The following is a 24,444-nucleotide window of genomic DNA, read 5'->3' on the forward strand; positions in this document are numbered from 1 at the left end:
TAGTCAATAAATATCTTCATGCTCCTGCACATAAAGGTATACCTCCTATTGGAAATTTTTATTGGCTTTGTGGTAATGAGGCATTCTTGTTTTTACCACCAGAATGGTCTGGGTGTTGTTATTTTGTTAACTCAACTATTGCTAATTTAGCTATACTCCTAATAACTCTGAATCAAAATTCAAACCCTATGCACGTTCATAAACGAGAGATGGCACAGTTTTCCACCCTCTCATCATATCATTGGCGTATTTCGTTAGGAGAAAAATGGGGTATTGGATTATTGCCAGTCTCCTCCCCAATGGCAGCAGGCTGAAGAGGCTGTGAGACGGATGGGAGGGGTCACCTGTAATCCTGGTGATGCGGGTGTTGTAAATGTCTGGGGAGAGACACCAATGATCCTCTCAGCTGCTCTCATGATGCGCTGCAGGGTCTTGCGGCAGGACACGGTGCAGGCACCATACCACAAGGTGATGCAGCTTGTCAGGATGCTCTCGATGGTGCCTCTTAGAAGGTGTGCATTATGGGGGTCCAGTTTGTGAATGAGCTGCTGGGGGATGATTGTGTTGATTGCTGAGCTGAAGTCAATGAACAGCATTCTAACGTAGGAGTCTTTAGTCTCCAGGTGAGTGGAGGGCAGCGGACATGGCATCATCGGTCGAGCGGTTTGACCGATATGCAAACTGGAAGGGGTCTAGGGTGGGGGGGAGGGCTGACTTGATGTGCTGCATGACTAGCCACCATGTCTCGAAGATTTGTCTATCGATTAGGGTGATGGGGTAAGACTAAGTCTTTCAGGTATGAAGGGGCCTGACCATTAAGTGCTTTGTACGTGAGGAGGAGGATTTTAAATTGAATTCTAGACTACGGGGAGCCAGTGTAGAGAAGCTAACACTGGAGATATGGTCTCTCTTTCTAGTTCCTGTCAGAACTCGTGCTGCAGCATTTTGAATTAACTGAAGGGTTCTAACAGACTTGTTGGAACATCCTGATAATAAGGAGGTGGAAGAAGGCTGTTCTGGAAATTAGTTTTATGTGTGAATCAAATGACATTTCCTGGTCAAAAGTAACTCCAAGGTTCCTCACAGTGGAACTGGAAGCCAGGGTGATGTCATCTAAAGTGACAATGTGATCGGAAAGTTTTTCTCTGAGGTGTTTAGGGCCGAGTATAATGACCTCAGTTTTTTCTGACTTTAAAAGTAGAGAGAAATCAGCAGGTTTTAGTTTCAATAGATGGTTAAACGAACAATTTGGTCCCTGGGTTGCAATCATTGTTCATGTGTGTATCCGTGTGCTAATTGTGTTTGGTATAACTTTTTGTTGTTGTACTTGTGCACTCACTTGTATGCAAGTGTTTGTGGATAGAGGGAGGTGACAGAGCACCAATGTATGTGAAAGTACCTTGTGAACAAAGTAAGGATTGTGAATCAAATGTGTGTCACATTTCAGAATGGGCCCCAGGTAACCCGTATAGTGAGAGTGATTCAGATGAAGAGATAATGTGAATAGAATTGTTTTGGTTTGCTTTTTGTTTTTTTTTCTGAGAGTGAATAGTTAACTATATATACTAATATGATTGCAGTGTGTAGTCAAAAGTTAGTTAACGGGACCGTGTGATTTCCCAAAAATTATGTTGACACTTTGTGTCAAAAAGGAGGAAATGTGGGAAATAACCATTTTTCTTTCTGTTTCCTGTAGTGGTTAAGTTAACTATCTACTAACAGTCAAGCTGTGAATGAAGGCTGGGGAAATTGTATGATAAGGAAGGGTCAACGTAAGGGTTGCACATAATGGTATCTGTTAGTCGTCGTAAACATTAGATCTAATGGGGTCATAAACGTTAGGTCTGGTGTCTGTTCTTGTTTTACTTTGATGTTTCTGTATAAATGGTAAAGCTTTCTTGAGAAACGGGAGAGAACATTTAGAACTTCTTGGTGACAGGGTCTCTCCTTTATACATGAAGTAAAGATATGATTCACTGAACACTGATGAATTTCTTTCACAGGCCACATTCATGAAGGAACAATGTGAGATTTTGAGCACAGAAAAATATATTTTGCAAGCTTAATACATGTATTTGCATGTTTGCAAATATTAATTTTAACAGTTTAATCAATTTTACTCATATGTCCTCTCACATCTCAAATCTCGCGTTACAAATGTGCCACAAAATCAACCAATCAGAAATTTAGACTGGCTGTATTTGTCTCCAATCACAACGCTTCTATAACACGACATTCAGCTTCTTAAATGTGAATCTTTTCTACTTCAGTAGTTCAATCAGTAGTTGCCATGGTTACTAACTAGTAGTTGTAGCAGCTTTAGGTTAGCGGGAGGAGCTAACATGTAGTTGCAGCTGGAGGTGGTTCCACCTACCTGTGCAAAATATATCTTAATTGTTGGGGAACAACAGTTATGGGCAATCAGGTGATTGTTAAAAATAATTAAATAATTATGTTTAATAGTTGCTTATTTCTTAAATATTTTTGAAAAATAAAGTAAATGTTAATTTTGTAAATCGAGGATCCACCCCGAAAACGAGAAGAGACAATCAATCTACGGTATGTGTTTAAAATCAGTCTACGCAATCCTAATATCCCAATAAAACAATTTTGAAGGAAAAGATTTGTGCACTGGCTCTCTGAACTCTCTGTCACAGCATACATGCACAAAAGACACAGAGCCTTTAAGTGAATAAACAATATAACTTAATAATATGAATTAAGCAACTTGAATCAATCTAGATCAATGAATATCAAAAGCACATCAAGAAAATCGAGTGATTTGAATTAACAAATGTCACTCACTACAACTAAAAATCACAGTCACTGGTGTTTTATGTTGTTCATAATTTGTGTGATTATTAGTTGTAGTGAGTGACATTTGTTAATTCAAATCACTCAATTTTCATTGTTTCCAAAACACAATCAGGGACAGTAAATTAGTCATTACACACTTTATTCTGTGTGTCATTGGATCATGACGTGTGACACTGGCACATTTATAGATTGTTGAAAAAGTGACCCGAATGATTTCAGCACAGTGACAGTGACACTGAACAGCTCCTCTGCTGTGGATCATGGTTCTGATCACTTCCCCTTTGACCTCTCCTCTCTAAAGTGCAGATACAGTCATCATAGAGTAAACTTACTGAGGAAAAATGACCATCATGCAACTGGGCCCTTTTATCAAAAACAGCAGCACAAAGTTAGACCCTCCTTTCAACTCAAAGGTTGTGGGTTTGTGGGTTAAGGGCAAGGCCCTTAACCTTGTGTTGCTCCTGACAGTTAATTATAGTTATTATATCTGGAAAGTATTTAACACTAATTAGCTAACAAATATTACAGATACAGAAATATGGTGTTCCTTCCCCATAATAAAACAGTTCATTTCATGCCAAAAACACAGCAACATTTATAAACAGGAACCAGGTGGAAAAACCATGTAATTCCCATTTTAGTAGGAAAGCTCTTCTTTATTACGTTGCTTTTCAGAAGATCAAAGACTTCTTGCTCTAATCATTTCCAGCAGACTTTGCACTGAGAGGTGTAATGCTGCCCTCCACTGTTCAAAGTTCTGAAGTTCGCAATCACTGTTCAAAGTTCTCAGTATCATCTTCTCGTCCTTCTTTGTTGCATTCAAAACACCTTAAAGAAAATTGCCTTAATGGCAAGATGACAATTCTTCTCAATATTAAAAAATTATTATAGGGAAAAACCTGAGCGCCCCAGGTCAGCCTGTTGTCCTTTGAATATACTACATGAAAAAAGTGTTTTAATTGTCCTGGGAAGTCCAAACTGGCAGAGACCATCTGCATGTCAAAGTAACATCCATCGTGTTTATTATGTGCCAGCATCAAAGCTCCTCTTCAAAGACTTCTCTAGTGTTCCATGTCACCTGGAAGGAGTTCTTACATTACAAGATAACCTCTAGTGCTCCACATCAGTTGGAACTCACACGGTTGCATTACTGCTCTCTCTTCTAGTCTTACTTAAAAAAGAACAAATTTCACAACCATGTCACTGCAAAGAATCATATCTTTCTTGATCGGTGACTGTTGTGGAGCACTCAGTCCTCTGTACAAGCGATTGGTAGACAACATCTTTCCAGCAAACCAAAAGAATGGGCTAGTAAAAGCCAACATGGAGAAGCTGACATTCTATGCCTTGTCGGTTCCAGAAGAGCTTGACTGTATTGGCGCTTACCTGTCTAAGAGAATGTCAAAGGATGTGGCTCGACAAAGATACAGGTATGTGTGCATAGCAATGGAAGCGCTGGACCAGCTGCTGATGGCCTGTCGCTCTCAGAGCATCAACCTGTTTGTGGAGAGTTTCCTGAAGATGGTGCGTGAGGTGCTAGAGTCGGACAAACCTAGCCTACAGATCCTAGGAACCAATTCCTTTGTGAAGTTTGCCAATATACAAGAGGACAACCCCTCCTACCACCGCTGTTACCATTTTTTTGTGTCACGTTTCAGTGACATGTGCCACTTTAGCGACGAGGACCCCGATATCTGCTTCAAGATTCGCATGGCAGGTATCAAGGGTCTAAATGGAGTAGTGAGGAAGACGGTGAATGACGACCTACAGGCCAATATCTGGGACCCTGAGCTCATGGGCAAGATTGTCCCCTCTCTACTTTTCAACTTGCAGAGTGGAGAATGCACACAGAACCACTCCCCTTCGCTGCTGCAGATGTCAGAGAAAGAAAAGAGTGGCTTGGTGGAGTTGACAGAGTGCTGCTTTAGAGAGCTTCTGAGACGAGCTGCCTATGGCAAAATCAAGAATGTCATCACACCTGTGCTAATGCACTTAGATAATCATTGTCTATGGGAGGGGACAACCTTTGCAGTGCATTGCTTCAAAATCATTATGTACTCCATCCGATCTCAGCACTCTCACTTGGTCATCCAGCAGCTTCTTGGTCACCTGGCTGCTAACAGCAAGAACTCAGCCACAGTGCGAGCTGGAATCATAGAGGTCTTGCTGGAGGCAGCTGCCATCGCAGCCAGCTGCTCTGTTGGTCTCACAGTGTTGGAGATTTTCAACACTTTGGTGCAGCAGCTTCATTTGAGTGTTGACTATGAGTTGACAGGTTCATATGACGGCAGTATCAACATCGGATCTGAGATCACCAACGCTCACGAGGAGAGGCAGCTGCAGGAGGCTGTCATCCGTACCATCAGTTCATTTGCCAACACTCTGCCAGCTTACCAGAGGTCAGAGGTCATGCTCTTCATTATGGGCAAAATCCCTGGTATTCACACAGCCATGCCATCCACAGGCTCAGGGCCTGAGGGTACCAGGATGATTCAAGTCATGTTACTTAAGTCCTTAGTCCAGGTGACAGCAAGTTTCCATACCACCAACATGCTGAAAACCCAGCTAAGCTCTTACCTGGAGCCACTGCTGTCCGTGTCTCTCACCAAGGATCCAGAGGTGCAACTGTTGGCACTCCAAATACTTATTAGTCTCATGGATTGGCATGACAACAGGTCCAAGCTCCTCAGCATGAGCAGCATCCTGGACATATCTGTGCTCAAGATCAAAGTGGTCAAGTGTTCCAGACAAGATAACTTATTCATGAAAGGTCACGGCCAGCAGCTTTACCAACACATCTACTTGGCGTGCAAGGAGCAGAGTAATGGTAGGCAGCATTACGAGAAACTTTTTGCTTTGTTTGCCATTTTGAGTGTGGAGCTGGCAAATCCAGAGGTGGTTCTGGACCTCGTTCGCCTGACAGTTGCATTGCAGGACCTGGCACTGTCAACTGATGAGGATCTGCCTATTTACAATCGCTGTGCTATTCATTCCCTGACTGCCGCTTACTTCAACCTTATTTGCCAGCTCACCACTATTCCAGCCTTTTGCAAGTATATACACGAGGTTATTAAGGTCAGGCAGGTAAATAGCCCTCACCTTTTACCCGAGGGTGTCTTCACGTACAACCCCAAGCTGCCTGCCTCACTGGAGAATGTGGAAGGGGATGTTTTATTTCTCCAGTCAAAAATCTCTGAAGTCCTTGGGGGTGGTGGTTATAACACAGAGAGACTTTCTATACCTTTCATTCCTCAGTACACAGATGATGATCATCTGTCCATTGGTGAAACTGTCTCACAGGTGGAGTTACAGTCTAGAAATAGTCCAGAGAAAGAGGAGAGGAGAGTGACAGAGGAGATCACATTCAAAGCCTTGAAAAATGTCATTGTGGGCAGTGTGGATATGGAGGAGCAGGACAGGGAGTGGAGGAGACGAGTGATGGAGAAGTTTCAGAAGGCACCCTTTAAGGAAATAGCTGCACATTGTGGTCCAAGGGCCACACAACTGCATAGGAGACTAAATCAAATCTTAGAGATTACAATTAGACCCCCACCCAGTCCTGCTGGAACCATGTTATCAAGTCATGGCCAAAGTCAAAGATCCTCTGTACCCATCTATGACATGACATTTCCTGACCTGTTTTTGTACTAAACCAGAAAGTCAACTGAGGTGTTGAATAAGTATTGTACACACTTTAATGGCTGTAAAGTTGTTAACCCCATCATTTACAAGAGATATTCAGCAATAACAAATGTTGTATCCAGGCCACTTTAAAACATTTTTTTTAACTTAGTCATCTGAAATGACAATTATTTCACTCAGCGGGCAGAACTTCAGGCCATCCCAAACATAAAACTAAGTGTCAGAGTCACAGCGACTGCTCTCATATTAATACTGATGCTTAAAAAACTGGCTGTGCATTGATAGTTGATCCTGTGCATGTTGTTTTTCTGGTGTAACATGTTTACTTGATGGCGTTTTAGGACTTGCTGACGTTTTGGGAGGACTTGCTGGCGTTTTAGGACTTGCTGGCGCTTTTGGGACTTGCTGGTGTTTTGGGACTTGATGGCATTTTAGGACTTGCTGGCGTTTTGGGACTTGATGGCTTTTAGGACTTGATGGCTTTTAGGACGCTGGCGTTTGGGACTTGATGGCGTTTTTGGGACTTGCTGGCGTTTGGGACTAGATGGCATTTTGGGACTTGATGGCTTTTAGGACTTGATGGCGTTTTAGGACTTGCTGGTGTTTTAGGACGTGTTGACGTTTTGGGACTTGCTGGCGTTTTGGGACTTGCTGGCGTTTTGGGACTTGATGGCGTTTTAGGACTTGCTGGCATTTTGGGACGTGCTAGCGTTTTGGAACTTGCTGGCGTTTTAGGACTTGTTTTTTTTATCTTTAAGGCATTTCACCACTTTAAAGGGCAGAGTATGTCTAATAAGTATTCCAACACCTCTGCTTCTGGCCGTAAAAGACGAAAAATATACTTGTCCAAACATACACCCTGTTGTACTGTAGTTTGGTTTAAACACTGACACAAAACCGATTTATATGGAATTAGATTTTCAAACAACAATTTCAAGAAGCAAAAAAAATATTGATTTAATCATTCAAAAATATTGTATTTTATTGTTTGAAAATACACTTTCACGTTCTTTGTGCCATGTTCTTTTGTTTGTGGGTGGGCCTTAGGAAGCTACTGCAACAACAAATATTCATGCAGCCCAAAAAGCAATTTTCCCATTGAGCAGAATAGTAAAAGAGACACCTGTAAAAGTGTCCACAGGACACCTGGAGACATGGACACAGACATGTAAAGATCTTTATATTCTATATTTTGAATTCATGGAGTTTCACAATAGTAAAACCTTCCTAAAGGCCATAAAAAGCCCAGAAACATCTTATTTCCCAGAGTGACGTCACAGCTGTGTACGAGCACAGCAAAGCACGGTTATGTGACGTCTTGGGATCGGCTTATCGGTTCATAAAGTGATAAATGTGATGAACACATGAATTAGAGTTGAAGTAAAATGTTGAGTGAAAAAATCTGGAGTTTTAAACCACGTTTAACACATTGTTATTGTTCCTAATAATATGATCGTGAGTCTGCAGGTTTTCTGGCCTGACTATTTTAATATTTTATGATTATTATATTTACCATAAATTGTAATTATAAAGATAAGTTAGCTTTATTTGTAAACCACCTATACAAAAATTTGAACTTTGAAATTTAAACCAAAATACAAAGCATAGCAATGAGACCAAAAATCATATTCATGGTTAATATTCAATGGAATTGTTTTTTTTTATCATAATAAAAGTACTTTACTATTATTTTCTTGGACAATAATATATATAACCCCTGAGTCATGTGACAGTGATTATCATACAGTTTATCAGTGAATGGAAGAAAACAACATCATTCTTGTAACAACACATATAAACTAATATTCACGGTCAATTAAATGAACCATTAAATTGATCATTTAACTGTAATGACGTCATTATACTTTTCACTTTACTGTATTCACTATTTTTGTATTCATTTACAAATCCATGGTTTAAAGCCTGACGCAAACGTGCCATCGGTATTCATGAAATACGCTTGTGCACGTCAGTAGCATACTCCCATCATGCCTTTCACTGTTCATGGACGCGCCGAGCAAGTCGTTCACACAGATGAAAGGTATTATGGGAGTAACACTACTGTACATGCTCTATGGGCCGCACAACCCGGAAATAAACCAGGAAGTCAGAAACTTGTTTGGCATATATATAAACACAGTGTCATATATTGTAAGATTTACATGTTTAGATCGTAACAAAACGACAGGATTGTCTATGATGAAATACAGCGTTTATAATTCTTACACATCACTTTCTTTAAGGACTGAGTATTTTCCTCGTCGTCGTTACTGTTTTCTGACATTTGATTCTATTCTTTACAAAAAGCGGCTCCTTTATTGGTCGAGCACGGTCACATGACGGCGGCTTTACCACAAGTCACGAACTACTGCGGGGTTACAGCAGGAGAACTTTGATCCTCTCGTTCAACACTATGTAAAGAATGATGTAGTCAGAACAGCTGGTCGCAGAGCTGCACGACAGCGCCCCCCACAGGCCCGGAGCACTTCTGTTATTGAATGCAGGTTTTCTCTCCTGCAGTTGCTTTGGGATTTGTGTGTTTTAGGTTTTGCGCCGTTTCATGTTTGTGTTCATGTGTTTTGGCTTTGTTTCAGATGGGTTAGGGTTGTGTTAACCCTGTCTTAATAACCGCAGCTCGCCGTGAGGCCGGTGCTGGCCGCCACCCGCCGTCTCCTAGTTTTCACTAAAATACAGGTTTTTTCCCTCGCAGCCATATCAGTTTGAAAACTACATTCGATCATTGTCGTTCTCAGTTTACTCTGCAGAGCAAGAGACAGTTAGCATAACCGTTAGCAAAGATGGCGGACACCGTGTTTACATTCTGGGAATGAAGTCTCGTCCCCCTATGGGTCCAAGTTTGCCCCATGCTGCTTTTTTTACAACTCAATGGAAAACTGAGAGAGAACAAATACTACTGCTATTCTAGCGATACAAAGCTACATGCTAATCCATTTTTCTTTTTGACATAAAATGATGTCTCAGGGTGTCCTCAAGAAGAACACTGTACAACAGGGGTCACCAACCTTTTTGAGACCCAGAGCTACCTGAAGGGTAGAGAATAATATGGAAGGCTACCATATTAACATTTGATACATTTAATTACCATTTAAATGACGAATATTATGCATTCAGTTGCATACACATTCATTTCAGTGCTTACTAACGATTATCACAGTTTTATAAACAATATCAAAGACATTTTACTCAGTGATCATATGGAAACATGCAAGTGAGGTGAAGTGAAATGAGCCCGCGGGCACCACGTTGGTGACCACTGCTGTACAAGAATATGTGTGTGTTCTTGTATTTGTTACCCTGTTAGGACCATTTCTGTCTGGAAAAACCCAAACCAGGATCAGTGTCTTAGTTTCATAAGAGCTGAGTCATTCTATACATCTCAATGACTCAGACACACACACACACATTCTTGTACAGCATTTTTAGTGAGGACACTCGTAGACAGAATGCATTCCTGAACCTTCACCATGACAACCAAATGCCTAACCCTAAAACCAGGTCTCAGCCCCCTTTAAAAGCCCTAAAAGCCTCATTATTGTTGTAAGGACCAGACAATAATGATAAACCATCATTTTACAAAGAGATCAGTGAAATCATGGATCAACATGCTCTGTTTTAAGGTTTGAAGTAAACAAAGGAACATTCCACTGATTTAAAACAAACACTCTCTTTAGCTCCACATACTGTGAACTGTTAAAATAATTGAGAAATTGAGAAAGCAACACAGAGGCCAGTTACAAAGTGAAGACTCCCTGTCTTGGAGGAAACACATGGTATTTATCTGTCTCAATGGGTCTGCTATCACCCTGCCATAAGGAGCAGACCCATTGTCTTTATTCACAAGTTACACTTCACGTCAAACAGTTTCATTGAACCTTTCTCTTCACGTAGTCATCCCTACGCCATCATCGTTGGAGTTCTTTCACAGATCTGTTGAAGCAGCGACACGCACGCACACACACACACACGCGCACGCATACACAATCACACACTCACACACAAAACGTACAGACACACACACACAGACATGCACACACACGCACGCAATACACACACACACCACACACATGCACGCACACACACACGCGCACGCATGTACACACACACACTCTCACACACAGACACTCGACACACACACACGCACACGCATTATGCCACACACACACACACTGACACACACACACACACACACACTCATGGCCTCCACCTGTTGAGAGAAGACGACTCAGAGTCAGAGTCAGTGATGCAGCTCAGATGTGGAATAATAACATCACATGTTACAACAGCTCACATTCACTCGTTCACCAAACACTGGTTGTTTGGAGTTGTGTGAAAACAAATCAACAGAAGTATTTGGACTATTATGAAGTATTCAAATACATTGACAGTATTTTCATATGGAGTTTTGCAGCTTTAACAGCTTCAACTCTTCTTGGAAGACTTTGCTCAACACTTTGAAGTGTTTCTGTGACAATTAGTGTCCATTCATTGTGTCGAGCATTGATGAGGTCACACACTGATGCTGGACCACAAGGTCTGGCTCTTAATCTCTGTTCCAGTTCATCCCAAAGGTGCTGGATGGGGTTAAAGGTCAGGGCTCATGTCTTTATAGTGGTTGCTTTGTCCACTGGGACACAGTCATGTTGGAGTAGAAATGTCTGCGTCTGCTGAACTTCAGATTGTCCTTCACTGAGAGAAGAGGCCGAGAGTCCAAAGCCCCATTGAAACACGTCAATTCAAATACTTTTGTCCATATAGTGCATCTATAGTGCTGCAGGAACTACTCCTCACCAGCAGGGGTTGCTGTTTCTTTATGTTCATCTCTGTTGACATGGAAGTCAAGGTCACATGTTCAGCTGTGGCCTTAAATGCGTACTCTGTGTACTTTGATGGAAAGTATTTGTTAGTAGATATATTTCAGGGACATTTGGTTTTTTGATTGAATTGTTGTTGCCACTGTTTCATGTTGCCTCACACACACACACACACACACACACACATGGTGACGATACTCAAGTCACTCATTTGCATATTTCTTCAGGAAGAAAGTTGTGTTTATATTCTGTTCATGCAGAATTTGTCTATAAACCTTAAACCAGAGACAACTTTGATTTTGACTCATGTTACAGAGTCTTGGAGGCGGAGCTTTAACCTGAGGTCCAACAGAAAGGGGCGGGCTTTGTCACTCCAGTGTTCATGTTTACAGCAGAGTCACTATCATGTCTGTGTCTGCAGCCTCTTCATGTTATTTGATATAATGTGAATGTAAATGACTTTCTCGTGGTTTTATGTGGTTTACACTTGAAGGTGTTTGTGGAAGACTTTTAAAAAAAGGTCAATGAAGTCTACTTTCTGGGAAATTGTCCTCATTTTTGACAGAAAAAGTGAAGAAAACTAACTCTAACATTGTCTTAAAAGAAGAGAATGACAACTTCATGTAAGCTTTAATAAACAGTAACAAACAACAGTTTGAATGAAATCCCTGCTGCTCCTGCTTCACTACTGCTGTGTTTAAAACACAAAGGTCAAATTCACTCTCTCTGTACTTACGTACTTACACTAACTCTTAGTTTGTTTCATGTCTTTTTCATTTGTTTCCATGTCTTGTCACTAGTTCTCCTGTCAATCAACTCATTTCCCTCACCTGCTTTTCCATTGGCTCATTAGTCCCTCAGTGATTATATAGCAGCCCATTTTCAGATGGTCTTGTGTTGGTTTTTTGCTCCAGCATTTCTAGTTAGTCTTCTTGTTCTGATGTGTTTGCCTGTTTGTGACTGATTTCCTGCTTTTGGACTTAGTAATCTGCGTTTTCCTGCCTCGTTGTCGTGCTTTTGGGTTCTCCCTTGCCAAGGTGTCAATTCTTAAAGTCAGAGAAGACTCAGTTTCATTTCTTTGCTTGTGATAAAGATCATTTCTTTATATTTTGCTCATTTCTTGATGCTTTTGTCAGAGTTTGAAGGAAAATGACGTTCCAGTCTGAAAGTGGCTACTTTGACGTTTTCTAACCAAACAAGATGTGCTGCTGTTTTTACAGTGTATGATACAGTGGATCTATAATCTGTGATGAAGTCAAACTACAAACAGCTGATGGACGCTCATCATGTGAGGCGCTCAGCTCTAGTCTGTGAGTAGCAGCAGCTCGTGGCTCGTCTGTTGTCTCTCTGTGTCTTTGTGTCCAATCTGGCTAGGTCGGCTAATGCTACTAGTGTCAAACACGACACCTCCGCTGTCAACTTCGGTCTGCTCAACATCCGCTCACTCACGAGCAAAGGACACCTCATCCATGATCTCCTCACTGACCGAAAGCTTGACTTTCTCTTTTTAACAGAAACTTGGCAACAGCCTAATGACTTCTCCGCACTCAACGAATCCACTTCTCCCGGTTTTGTTTACATCTGCCGTCCCCGAGGCAACGGCCGTGGAGGAGGTCTCGCGGTAATTCACCGCGAGAAGTGGAAAGTCCTGCCCGTCTCTGTCCCTGCATGTAGCACATTTGAATGCCTTGTTTTTAAGCTTCCTGGACCCACACCAACCATCATCGCCACAGTTTACCGCCCCCCCCAAGCCACACAGTGATTTTATCAGTGAATTTTCCACCCTACTCACTTATATATCTACTCTCTCTCCAAATTTAATTCTGCTGGGGGACTTCAATATACACATGGACAATACCAACCTGCCTCTCACTAGAGACTTTGCATCCTGTCTGGACAGTTTCGGAATACAACACCTCATAGATTTCCCCACCCACATTAAAGGACACACACTGGACTTAGTCTGCTGCTCTGGTCTCACCCCCTCCAAGCCCACTGCCAATGCTTTCCCTGTAACGGACCACTTCCTCCTCACTTGCCACACTCCGCCTTTCTACTCTCAAATCCCCCCGTCTCATTTCATTTTGTAATATTAAGGACATTAACATCAACACTCTCTGCTCCATTATCGACAGTTTTCAGACCCCAGACTCCCTCTCCAACCCAGATGAACTGGTCACTCTTTATAACACCTGCCTCACCAACACGCTCACCTCTCTCGCCCCCCTGAAAACCCGGTCTGTGTCCTTTTCTGCATCTGCCCCCTGGTTTACCCCCGAGCTTAGATCCATGAAATCCAAAAACCGTCAACTGGAGCGACTTCACAAAAGAACTGGTCTCACCATCCACAAGGACATGTACACTACCCATATCACACAATATAAGGACCTAATCTCACAAACCAAAACCAGTTATTACTCCGGCCTCATCCTCTCCAACGAAGGAAATTCAAAAACCCTCTTCTCTGTCATGAACAAAATCCTCCAGCCACCCAACTCTCTACCCCTCCACCTGTATTCCACAGAAACCTGCAACTCCATAATGGACTATTTTAACCAGAAAATTCATAACATCCATCAGCACCTACATCACAATTCGCCACCTATCTCCCCATCTGAACCCTCTCCTCCTTGTCATCTCTTCTCCAGTTTTCTTCTTCCCACTACCTCCGAAATCTCCGACCTCATACACAAATCAAAGCCCACAACATGTCAGCTCGATCCCCTCCCCACAACCCTAGTCAAATCCTGCTCCTCCTCCCTGCTCCCCCTCATATCTGCTATTATCCACTCCTCACTCTCATCTGGAATAGTCCCTTCACTTTTCAAAACTGCCGCTGTCACCCCCATATTAAAGAAACCCGGTTCCGACCCCAACATTTACGATAACCTCCGCCCCATTTCTAACTTACCTTTCATCTCAAAAATCCTCGAAAAAACTGTTGCCACCCAACTCCACTCTCACCTATCTCTCCATTCACTCTACGAGCCCTTCCAGTCTGGTTTCCGCCCCCGTCACAGCACAGAGACCGCCTTAATCAAAATCACCAACAACCTCCTCACTGCAGCTGATTCTGGTTCTGTCTCCATCCTCATCCTCCTCGATCTGAGTGCTACCTTTGACACCATCTCACACCCCATCCTCCTCAGTAGACTCTCCTCCATTGGCCTCTCCCACACTCCCCTCAGCTGGTTCCACTCTTACCTCACAGGCCGCACTCAGTTTGTACAGCTCAAATCTTTCACTTCAAAACCTTCCCCAGTCACTACAGGTGTGCCCCAGGGATCTGTCCTGGGGCCCCTTCTCTTCATCATCTATCTCCTCCCCCTCGGCCACATCCTCCGTAAATTCAATATCCAGTTCCACTGCTTCGCGGATGACACCCAGCTCTACTTTTCTTGCAAACCAAATTCCACACTACCACCCCCCTCCCTCACCTCTTGTCTCTCTGAGCTAAAAACCTGGTTCACCTCAAACTTCCTTAAATTAAACTGCAATAAAACTGAACTCCTCCTCCTCGGCACTAAATCCACCCTATCTAAAGTTAACAGCTTCTCCCTCACCATTGACAGCTCCTCAGTTTCCCCCTCCCCTCAGGTAAAGAGTCTGGGTGTCATCCTCGACAGCACACTCTCTTTTCACTCACACATCAACATCACTAGCCGCACCGCTTATTTCCATCTCCGCAACATCAACAGACTCCGCCCCTCCCTCACCCCCCACTCCACAGCCGTCCTTGTTCACAGTCTCGTCACCTCCCGTCTTGACTACTGTAATTCTCTCCTCTATGGCCTCCCCCAAAAGTCTCTCCATAAACTTCAACTGGTTCAAAACTCAGCCGCCCGTATCATCACAAAGACCCCCTCACACCACCACATCACCCCCGTCCTCCAGCACCTCCACTGGCTCCCTGTCAAACACCGCATCAACTACAAACTCCTCCTGTACACATACATGGCCATCCACAACCTTGCCCCTCCTTACCTGTCTGATCTCCTGCACATCATCATCCCCACTCGTTCCCTCAGATCCTCCTCCTCCATCCACCTCTCTGTGCCCCCTGCCCGCCTCAGCACTATGGGGGGGCAGAGCCTTCAGCCACTCTGCTCCCCAGCTCTGGAACTCACTACCACCTGACCTCCGTAACTGCGACTCTCTCCACCTCTTTAAATCACAACTGAAAACTCACCTGTTCCTGACCGCCTACTCCCTCTAACCCCCCCCTGCTATCACCACCACTTCCCCTAAGTTATTGTGTTGATTTTATGTGCTCCTTTTTTGTTTTTTTACGAAATTGTGTGATTTTAATTTTATCGTGTTGTAAAGTGTCCTTGAGTGACCTGAAAGGCGCTTTTAAATTAAATGTATTATTATTATTATTATCATGAAGTCTGTCACTATTGTGCTGTCACAGCTTCACTGAGGAAACACTGATGTTTGTCTGACTGTGATTAGAACAACACTCTACTCACCACAGAGTCTCCAGTCTGTAGTCTGGACTCTTCTGAAGATCACGCAGAGGCTTCACTGCTGAATCCTGCAGCTTGTTCCAGCTCAGGTCCAGGTCTCTCAGGTGTGAGGGGTTGGACTTCAGAGCTGAGACCAGAGAAGAACAGCTGATCTCTGTCAAACTGCAGTCCCTCAACCTGAATAAAGAATAAAAGTGTTTTGTTCAGCAGGTGAATTTTAATGTGTGAGTCAAATATCAGCTGTGAGGATGAAAATGTATCTGAACATTTTCTACAGTGTATTTAGAAAGCATGAGTCATGTGACTGTGAGACACACGAGTGTGTGAAGGTTCAGTTCAAGTGAACGTGAAGAATAAAGACGTTTGACGCAAAGAAACAGCAGCAAAATGACAAAGAAGTCACAGGTGAATTTCAACACAGCCTCACTTTTCACATCAAGTTCAACTCAATGAAATGAATCAATGATAAGAAGCAGAAACAGGTGGAGTCTGTGTGCAGGCTGTACACTGAGAGGTTCAATACTGCCCTCTACACATCAAAGTCCTGAATCACACTTCTTCTCAACATCTTTACAATTCTATATTTTACACTTGATTTGATTCTTTGATTCATCTGTGTTTAGTAAACCAGCTTAAAGGTGCATTACCACCACCTTTATTGCTGCAAAGAATTCTGGGACACGGTCGTCCGCCAAACATACACCAACATACACGAGTCATGTGACAGTTGGGACACGCCCACGTCACGGTGTTGTGACACATGTTGACAACATCTGGACCATGAGTCCACACTTGGAGGATCCAGCCTTATGAACTGAGACACAGCTGATTTGAAGACGAGAGGAAGCTCCTGTTTGTTTGTAAACAGTCACAGCTGTGACATCATCAACAACACTCATTCTGATTGGCCACATGTGAACGTGTCAGAGGAGAAAGTGAAAAACATCAAGTTCAGTCAGAAAAGGTCAAAGCTGCGACTGACGTGAAAACTACAGCGACTGAAACACTTTAGAAAACAAAAAACACGTCAGCTGTGAAAAGATCCTGATTCTACATCTGAGGGAAGAAAAAGTGGAAACATGGAACAACCATCACTGATTCAACTCATGTGACAACATGAATGACTTTCAGTTGTGGATGAAACATCTGACATTTACAACAGTAACAGAGAGTCAGTGAACTCACCTCAGAGTCTCCAGTCTACAATGTGGACTCTCCAGTCCAGAACACAGCAGCTTCACTCCTGAATCCTGCAGCTGGTTCCAGCTCAGGTCCAGGTCTCTCAGGTGTGAGGGGTTGGACTTCAGAGCTGAGACCAGAGAAGAACAGCTGATCTCTGTCAAACTGCAGCTCCACAACCTGAATAAAGAATAAAAGATGAGACTTTAGAGACTTGAGAGACAGATAGACAGATAGATAGATAGATAGACAGCCCTAGGCTAGGCAATTGTTTTTAGGCCCACACTATTATCATTATCATCATCATCATCAGTAGGCCTATTATCATTACTAACTGTGAAACTGTTCATGTTAGGGAAGGATTTAGAGAATCGTGCTTTATGAATATTGAATTTGCCAATTGCAAGAATGAGATTTGCCATGTGATTTAAAGATCTGTTGCTACAATTCAATTCAGTGACAATATCCTTTGGGGCAATTGCTATGACATGACCAGTCCTGTTCTGAATAAACTTCTCTACGTCTCTCCAAAAAACAAAAGAAAAGGGGCAGTGATAAAACAGATGTAAAGTCGTTTCTGGCTCAGTTTTGCACTTTAGCATCAATGTCAACACATTTGGAAATGATTGTGTTACACGGGTAAATATGATGTAAGATTTTGAAATGAACTTCTCTGATTTTATTCCAAACACAAAACTGAAAGGGGCATAACCATGCTTTGTGCCACTTTATATGATCAAATTGTGAATTCCAGAAAGATTTGCTTTTGGGTGAAATCTTGTTTTGAATCTCTTTCCTTATATGTTTGTTTGTACACTTTTCATCTGTTAATGGTATCCCACCAATAAGTAGAGAAGGCACTTGAGGATCAATATTTTGATGGCCAAGGTGACATTTCATTCATTCAATTATGCCTGTGGGAATAGCTCGTATTACAGAAATCAACTCTTTATAAATGATAGGAAACGATTTTGTTCTTAGAAATGGTTCATAACTATAAAGATGACCTTTATTATGAAAAAAAGCAGAAACATAGATAATACCCCTTTCAATCCAGGCCTCCTTTTATAGACTTTTCTTGTTAACAGTAATATCACTGTTATTCCAAATAAGAGTTTTATGTGGTGAAAAGTTGTGAACATAACACACTTTCCAAGACAATAAAGCCTGTTGATGACATTTTGAGACTTTTAGTGGCAATTTAGAAACGGACTAGTTACATCCAATACATACAATAAAGCTCTTCTGATTCTGATTCTGATTCTGATCCCAATAGAAAGTTGAAGCTGCTTCCATTTTCAAAGATATTATATGGTATAAAATTCCATAGCGATTCCGGACATTCCAAACATTTCTGAAGCCATTTGATCTTAAAGGTGCAATTCAAACGGATCAAATCTAAGACGCCCAATCCTCCTTCTGCTCTCTCTAAAGTGAGAATTTCTTTTTTGAGGCAATGTCTCCTATGTTTCCACACAAATGTAATACATAAATGATTGATTTCTGTGCAGAACATATCACTAACAAAAAGTGACAAAGCAGGATAAACTAATCTTGATACACCTTCAGCTTTTGACAATAACACTCGAGCAAAGATTGAAAGGTCTCTCTGAAGCCATCAATTCAAAATTGTCTTAGTTTTCTTCATTTTGGGAAGAACATGTAGCTGTTGTCTGAGAGTCATGTCCTTGGAAATGTGAACACCAAGATATTTAACACACTGTTTGACAGGAATATCAAACATAAGTTTCTCTTCAGTCTCATAGAAACATTAAAGTTGACTTTTGTTGAGATGAAGTTTAAGACCCGAAGCTTCTGAAAATGCACCAGTTGCACGTAATGCACTTTGTATTTGCCCTTTATCCCTTAGAAACAATAGTGTATCATGGGCTAGCTGTGTCATTTTGATCTGTCTGTTAAAGATGGTCAAACCATGAATATCGGGGCTATGTGAGATATTTAACAACAAAACTTCAGCCACAATCAAAAATAAAAAACAAGAAATAGGACATCCTTGGCGTACACCTCTTGAAATTGGAAACCTTTTGGAAATGCTGGGATATAAAATGACAGAGCTGTTTATATCTTTATAAAACATTATTATATTATTAATAAAATGATCCCCAAAACCAAAAATGTGCAGGGCCTGTATCATGAAAGAATGTTCAATTGAATCAAATGCCTTATAAAAGTCGAGGAATACAAGTAGTGCATGTGACTTTATGTGGTTCGAATAGTCAATTCAATCTAATACTAACCTGACATTAGAGCTAATGTGACGTTTGGCCATAAAAGCATTTTGGTTTTCGCTTATTATCTCTTCTAGATCTTTCTTCAAACGTTTAGCATAGACCTGTGAGATCATTTTATAGTCTATATTTCAAAGAGAAATGGGCCTCCAATTTTCCATTATTAAAGGATTTGTTTCAGGTTTAGGAATAAGGGTTATCAGACCTTGTTTCATGGTTGTCGTCATGTCCTTTCTATCAATACATTCTTTAAACATGAGCAGTAGATGGTCCTTAATTAAAGCCCAAAAGCATAAATCAAATTCTACTGAGAGACCATCACTTCCAGGTGATTTTCTTAAATTCATTGAGTTCATATTGCTTCAGTCATTTCTGAGGATGAGAGCTCTCTGTCACAGCTGTCTTTGAAATGTCCAGAAATCAGAGGAGTAAACTTTCTTATATGCTCCATAAATGCACTGCTCTTTAAGAGATTCAATTCACATGTATATCAGTCAGTCAGTCATCATCTAACCGCTTTATCCTCCACCAGAGGGTCGCGGGGGGTGCTGTGCCAATCTCAGCTACATCGGGCCATAGGCGGGGTACACCCTGGACAGTTCGCCAATCCATCGCAGGGCCACACACAGATAGAGACAAACAACCATTCACTCTCACACTCACTCCTATGGTCAATATAGAGTGTCCAATTTACCTAATCCCCACATTGCATGTTTTTGGACTGTGGGAGGAAGCCGGAGAACCCGGAGAGAACCCACGCACACACGGGGAGAACATGCAAACTCCATGCAGAAAGGCCCTTGTTCCAACCGGGGCTCAAACCCGGGTCTTCTCGCTGCAAAGCGAAAGTGCTAACCACTACACTGCCGTGTGGCCCCACATGTATATCATTTGCTATAAAAGGAGGTGACGTAACTTGCAATATTATTGTCGTCTGTGCTGATGGTACCATTTATATTTAGGGATGTAATATTATTTATTTTCCATTTGGCTTTTCTAAACCAAAAAAAGAACTAGTATTTCTTTCTTGTGAGACTTGTCTTGACATTTCTTTAATGTGTTCTTTGTTATTTTTAACTTTCCATAATTCCATCCCTTTCAACTGCTCGCAGACTGTCGTAATGGCTTCAGTGTTTCTGGAGATGTTTTGCTCGTGCGCAGTGAAGCGTTTTGTTAACTTCACCACTGCATTCATGATTTCAGCGTTGGAAACATCGTCAGCATCACCTCCGCCTTTTTGACGCTGTTTCTTTGGGTCCATGCCTTTACTCGGCGTAACTGGTAGCGGTGTGAACAAACCGTCCAAACCTTCAACTTCATGTTGAAGTAGTGATGTGACGTTGGTACTGCTATTGGATTTCACTTCTCTTTTCGGCATGGTTCCAGTGGTTTGTTAAAGCTAATGCTATACTAACAAAGCTAGGAAGTTGAACTCGATAACTTTAACGCCTTACTTCACAAGAAAACCGCAAGAGGTGTCCATCAATTTACTTACAACATGCTCTATCCTCACAGAGTAGCCACAGCAGTCATAATAGTTGGTTTAGTTGCCGCTTTTGACGTGGTACAACTTATAGTTTGGGAGCTGACCGCACTCCAACCGCCCAGGTCGCCATCTTGAGCCAACCGAGGACGCTCCTGTTTGTTTGTAAACAGTCACAGCTGTGACATCATCAACAACACTCATTCTGATTGGCTACATGTGAACGTGTCAGAGGAGAAAGTGAAAAACATCAAGTTCAGTCAGAAAAGGTCAAAGCTGCGACTGACGTGAAAACTACAACGACTGAAACACTTTAGAAAACAAAAAACACGTCAGCTGTGAAAAGATCCTGATTCTACATCTGAGGGAAGAAAAAGTGGAAACATGGAACAACCATAACTGATTCAACTCATGTGACAACATGAATGACTTTCAGTTGTGGATGAAACATCTGACATTTACAACAGTAACAGAGAGTCAGTGAACTCACCTCAGAGTCTCCAGTCTACAATGTGGACTCTCCAGTCCAGAAGACAGCAGCTTCACTCCTGAATCCTGCAGCGTGTTATGACTCAGGTCCAGGTCTCTCAGGTGTGAGGGGTTGGACTTCAGAGCTGAGACCAGAGAAGAACAGCCGATCTCTGTCAAACTGGAGTCACTTAACCTGAATAAAGAATAAAAGATGAGACTTTAGACAAAGTTGCTGCTTGAAACCAGTATTATTGTTATTATTATTATTATTATTATTATTATTATTAATAATAATAATAATAATAATAATAATAATATGATACTATAATCAAAGTTGATATCAGTCTAATGTTTATGTTTCATTAATAGAACATCAATAACATTGTAGTTGTATAAAAAAGTCCTGTTTAAACTTAGAAGCTGACACAACTGTTATATATCTGCTCCTGGTCTCTCTCTTCTGTCTCTACCTCACCTCCCTCTTTCACTTTCTCTCCCCCTCCTCTCCTCTGTCCTCCAGTTTGTCCTTTCACCACAACCGGTCGAGGCAGATGCTGCCCATGTTTGAGTCTGGTTCTGTCACAGATTTTCTCTCCACTGCCCCCTAGTGTTTGTACATTGTGTGAACTGTTGGTTTCTCTTGTCTTTCTGTCTTATCATGAACAGAGACTTGAGAGAATGTTGTGATTTGGTGTTTTCATTCAGTTCAAAACAAGAATCACAACCAGCTGACAAATCTTCACTTTCATCATTTAAAACATCTCCAGAAACAAACTGAGAAGAATGAGAAGAACTGACTTCTGTGTGTATTTGATAAACCAAACCATGAATCATCACTGACTGATGATGTTATTGATCATGTCTGAACTCACCGAGCCTTCCTGCAGTTCCTCACAGCTGGAATCAGTCTCTGTTTCCCCTGGTCTGATGTTCTGTACTTGCTCAGGTCCAACTCATCCAGAACCTCCTCAGACATCTGCAGCATGTAGGCTAGAGCTGAGCAGTGGATCTCAGAGAGTTCCTGTTCTCTGTTCTTTGACTTCATGAACTCCTGGATCTCCTGATGCACTGATTGCTCGTTCATCTCTGTCAGACAGTGGAAGATGTTGATGCTTCTGTCAGGTGAGATGTTCTTTGTGTTCATCTTCTTCAGGTTCTCAATGACCCTCTGGATGATTTCAGGACTGTTCTGAGTCTGACCCAGCAGACCCAAGAGTCTGTGGTTGGACTCCAGACAGAGTCCATGAATGAAGCGAACAAACAGGTCCAGGTGACCATTTTCACTTTGAAGGGATTTCTCCATGGCTGCTTTCAGCAACACATCCAGAGGAGTGTAACCACCATCATCAACTTTTTTTCTGAATAAGTCCTGCAGTACCTCTGTCTTCCTGACTTTATCTTTTTGTCTGAAGGAGTCCTGCAGTACCTCTGTCTTCCTGACTTTATCTTTTTGTCTGAAGAAGTCCTGCAGTACGTTTTTCTTCCTTTTGGTGAAACAGTGTAACATGTAGACTGCAGCCAGAAACTCCTGAACGCTCAGATGAACAAAGCAGTAGACTGATTTCTGGAAGATCACGCTCTCTCTTCTGAAGATCTCTGTACAAACTCCTGAGTACACCGAGGCCTCTGTCACACTAAGACCACACCGCTCCAGGTCTTCTTGGTAGAACATGATGTCTCCTTTCTGCAGATGTTCAAAGGCCAGCCTCCCCAGCTTCAGAAGAAAGTCCCTGTCGGCCTCCGTCAGCTCCCGTGGACTCGTCTCATGTCCTTTATTGTACTTATTCTTCTTCCTCTTGGTCTGAACCAGCAGGAAGTGTGAGTACAGGTCTGTCAGGGTCTTGGGCAGCTCTCCTCTCTGCTCTGTGGTCAACATGTGCTCCAGAACTGTAGCACTGATCCAGCAGAAGACTGGGACTTGACACATGATGTGGAGGCTCCTGGACGTCTTGATGTGTGAGATGACTCTGCTGGACAGATCTTCAGTTCTGGATCTCTTCCTGAAGTACTCGTCCTTCTGGTCGTCAGTGAAGCCTCGTACTTCTGTTACCCTGGCAACACATTTAGGAGGGATCTGATTGGCCGCTGCAGGTCGAGAAGTTATCCAGACGAGAGCCGAGGGAAGCAGATTCCCCTGGATGAGGTTGGTCAGCAGCACATTGACTGATGACATGTGTGTGACGTCAGAAACCAGCGTCCTGCTGCTGAAGTCCAGTGAGAGTCTGCTTTCATCCAGGCCGTCAAAGATGAACAAAGGTTTACAGACAGCGAGCTCCTCTGCTCTGACCTTCTCTAATGTTGGATGGAAAACATGGAGCAGCGTGAGAAGACTGTGCTGCTGATCTCTGATCAGGTTCAGCTCCCTGAACGAGAGCACAATCAGCAGATTCACATCCTGGTTTTCCAAACCCTCGGCCCAGTCCAGAGTAAACTTCTGCACCGAGAAGGTTTTTCCAACACCAGCGACGCCGTTGGTCAGGACGACTCTGATGCTCCCCTGCTGGTCAGGTAAGGCTTTAAAGATGTCGCAGCACTTGATGGGATTTTCCTGGACCGTCTTCTTCTTGGAGGTCGTCTCCATCTGCATCACCTCATGTTGAGTATTGACCTCTTCACTCTGTCCCTCTGTGATGTAGAGCTCAGTGAAGATCCTGTTCAGGAGGGTTCTACTTCCTGTTCCTTCAGTTCCTTCCGTCACATGTTCAAATCTGCTCCTCAGACTGATCTTATGTTCATCTAGAACCTTCTGCAGACCAACATCTGCTGAAAGACAAGAGACAAAGAATGTGAGCAGCTGAGGATTATTTTCATCAGTGTCATGTTTTTCTGTGACGTTGTTGTTTTATGTTGTTTGTTGTCAAATGAAAAACTACATTTTCACTGTAATGACTTGAATAACTTTATTCTGAAAGACTGAATCATTCTAGAATAACTGTGATGATTGTGAAGGAAAGAGTATCATCTGCATACAAGAGAACAATCATGAGAGAAAAGCAGCAAAATGAGGGGAAACCTTCATTTCTTCAACCTGCAGGGGGCAGCAGAGAGTTAAACTCCATCATGAGTCACATTTTTAACTTTTAAACAGTTTTCTCCTGTTTTTCCATTTCTAAAGTCTGCTAGTGCTGATGAGAGCTGCTCTCCTTATGAGTCTTACTCACGGATGCTCTGTGGTCCACGTCCTGTCCTGGGTCTTTTCCCACACTGGGGACAGCAGGAGTCTCCTGGTGGACCAGACTGGTCCAAGTATGAGGAGATGCAGCGTCTGCAGAACTGGTGACCGCAGCTAGTGGTGACTGGAT

At 42.4% G+C, this 24,444-nt stretch overlaps 2 protein-coding genes across 2 annotated transcripts; one reads left to right on the forward strand and one right to left on the reverse strand.

Moving 5' to 3' along the window:
* The first annotated feature begins 4,038 nt into the window (after positions 1-4,038).
* LOC122772115 (protein EFR3 homolog B-like) lies at positions 4,039-6,468 on the forward strand. The gene has a single exon (XM_044029814.1). It carries the CDS (start codon positions 4,141-4,143, stop codon positions 6,466-6,468), a length of 2,328 nt encoding a protein of 775 aa, XP_043885749.1. The 5' UTR covers positions 4,039-4,140.
* Positions 6,469-15,849: 9,381 nt separating this feature from the next.
* On the reverse strand, positions 15,850-23,858 carry LOC122772614 (NLR family CARD domain-containing protein 3-like; the record flags this gene model as incomplete). Its single annotated transcript, XM_044030800.1, has 6 exons — positions 15,850-15,937; positions 16,946-17,106; positions 20,372-20,466; positions 21,304-21,335; positions 22,015-22,477; positions 22,583-23,858. Coding segments are annotated over 6 exons (2,115 nt in total), but the record flags the coding sequence as incomplete, so codon positions are not given.
* Between the last annotated feature and the right edge of the window lie 586 nt (positions 23,859-24,444).

This window comes from Solea senegalensis, linkage group LG7, assembly GCF_019176455.1.
Source record: "Solea senegalensis isolate Sse05_10M linkage group LG7, IFAPA_SoseM_1, whole genome shotgun sequence".
In the NCBI taxonomy this organism is placed as follows: Eukaryota; Metazoa; Chordata; class Actinopteri; order Pleuronectiformes; family Soleidae; genus Solea; species Solea senegalensis.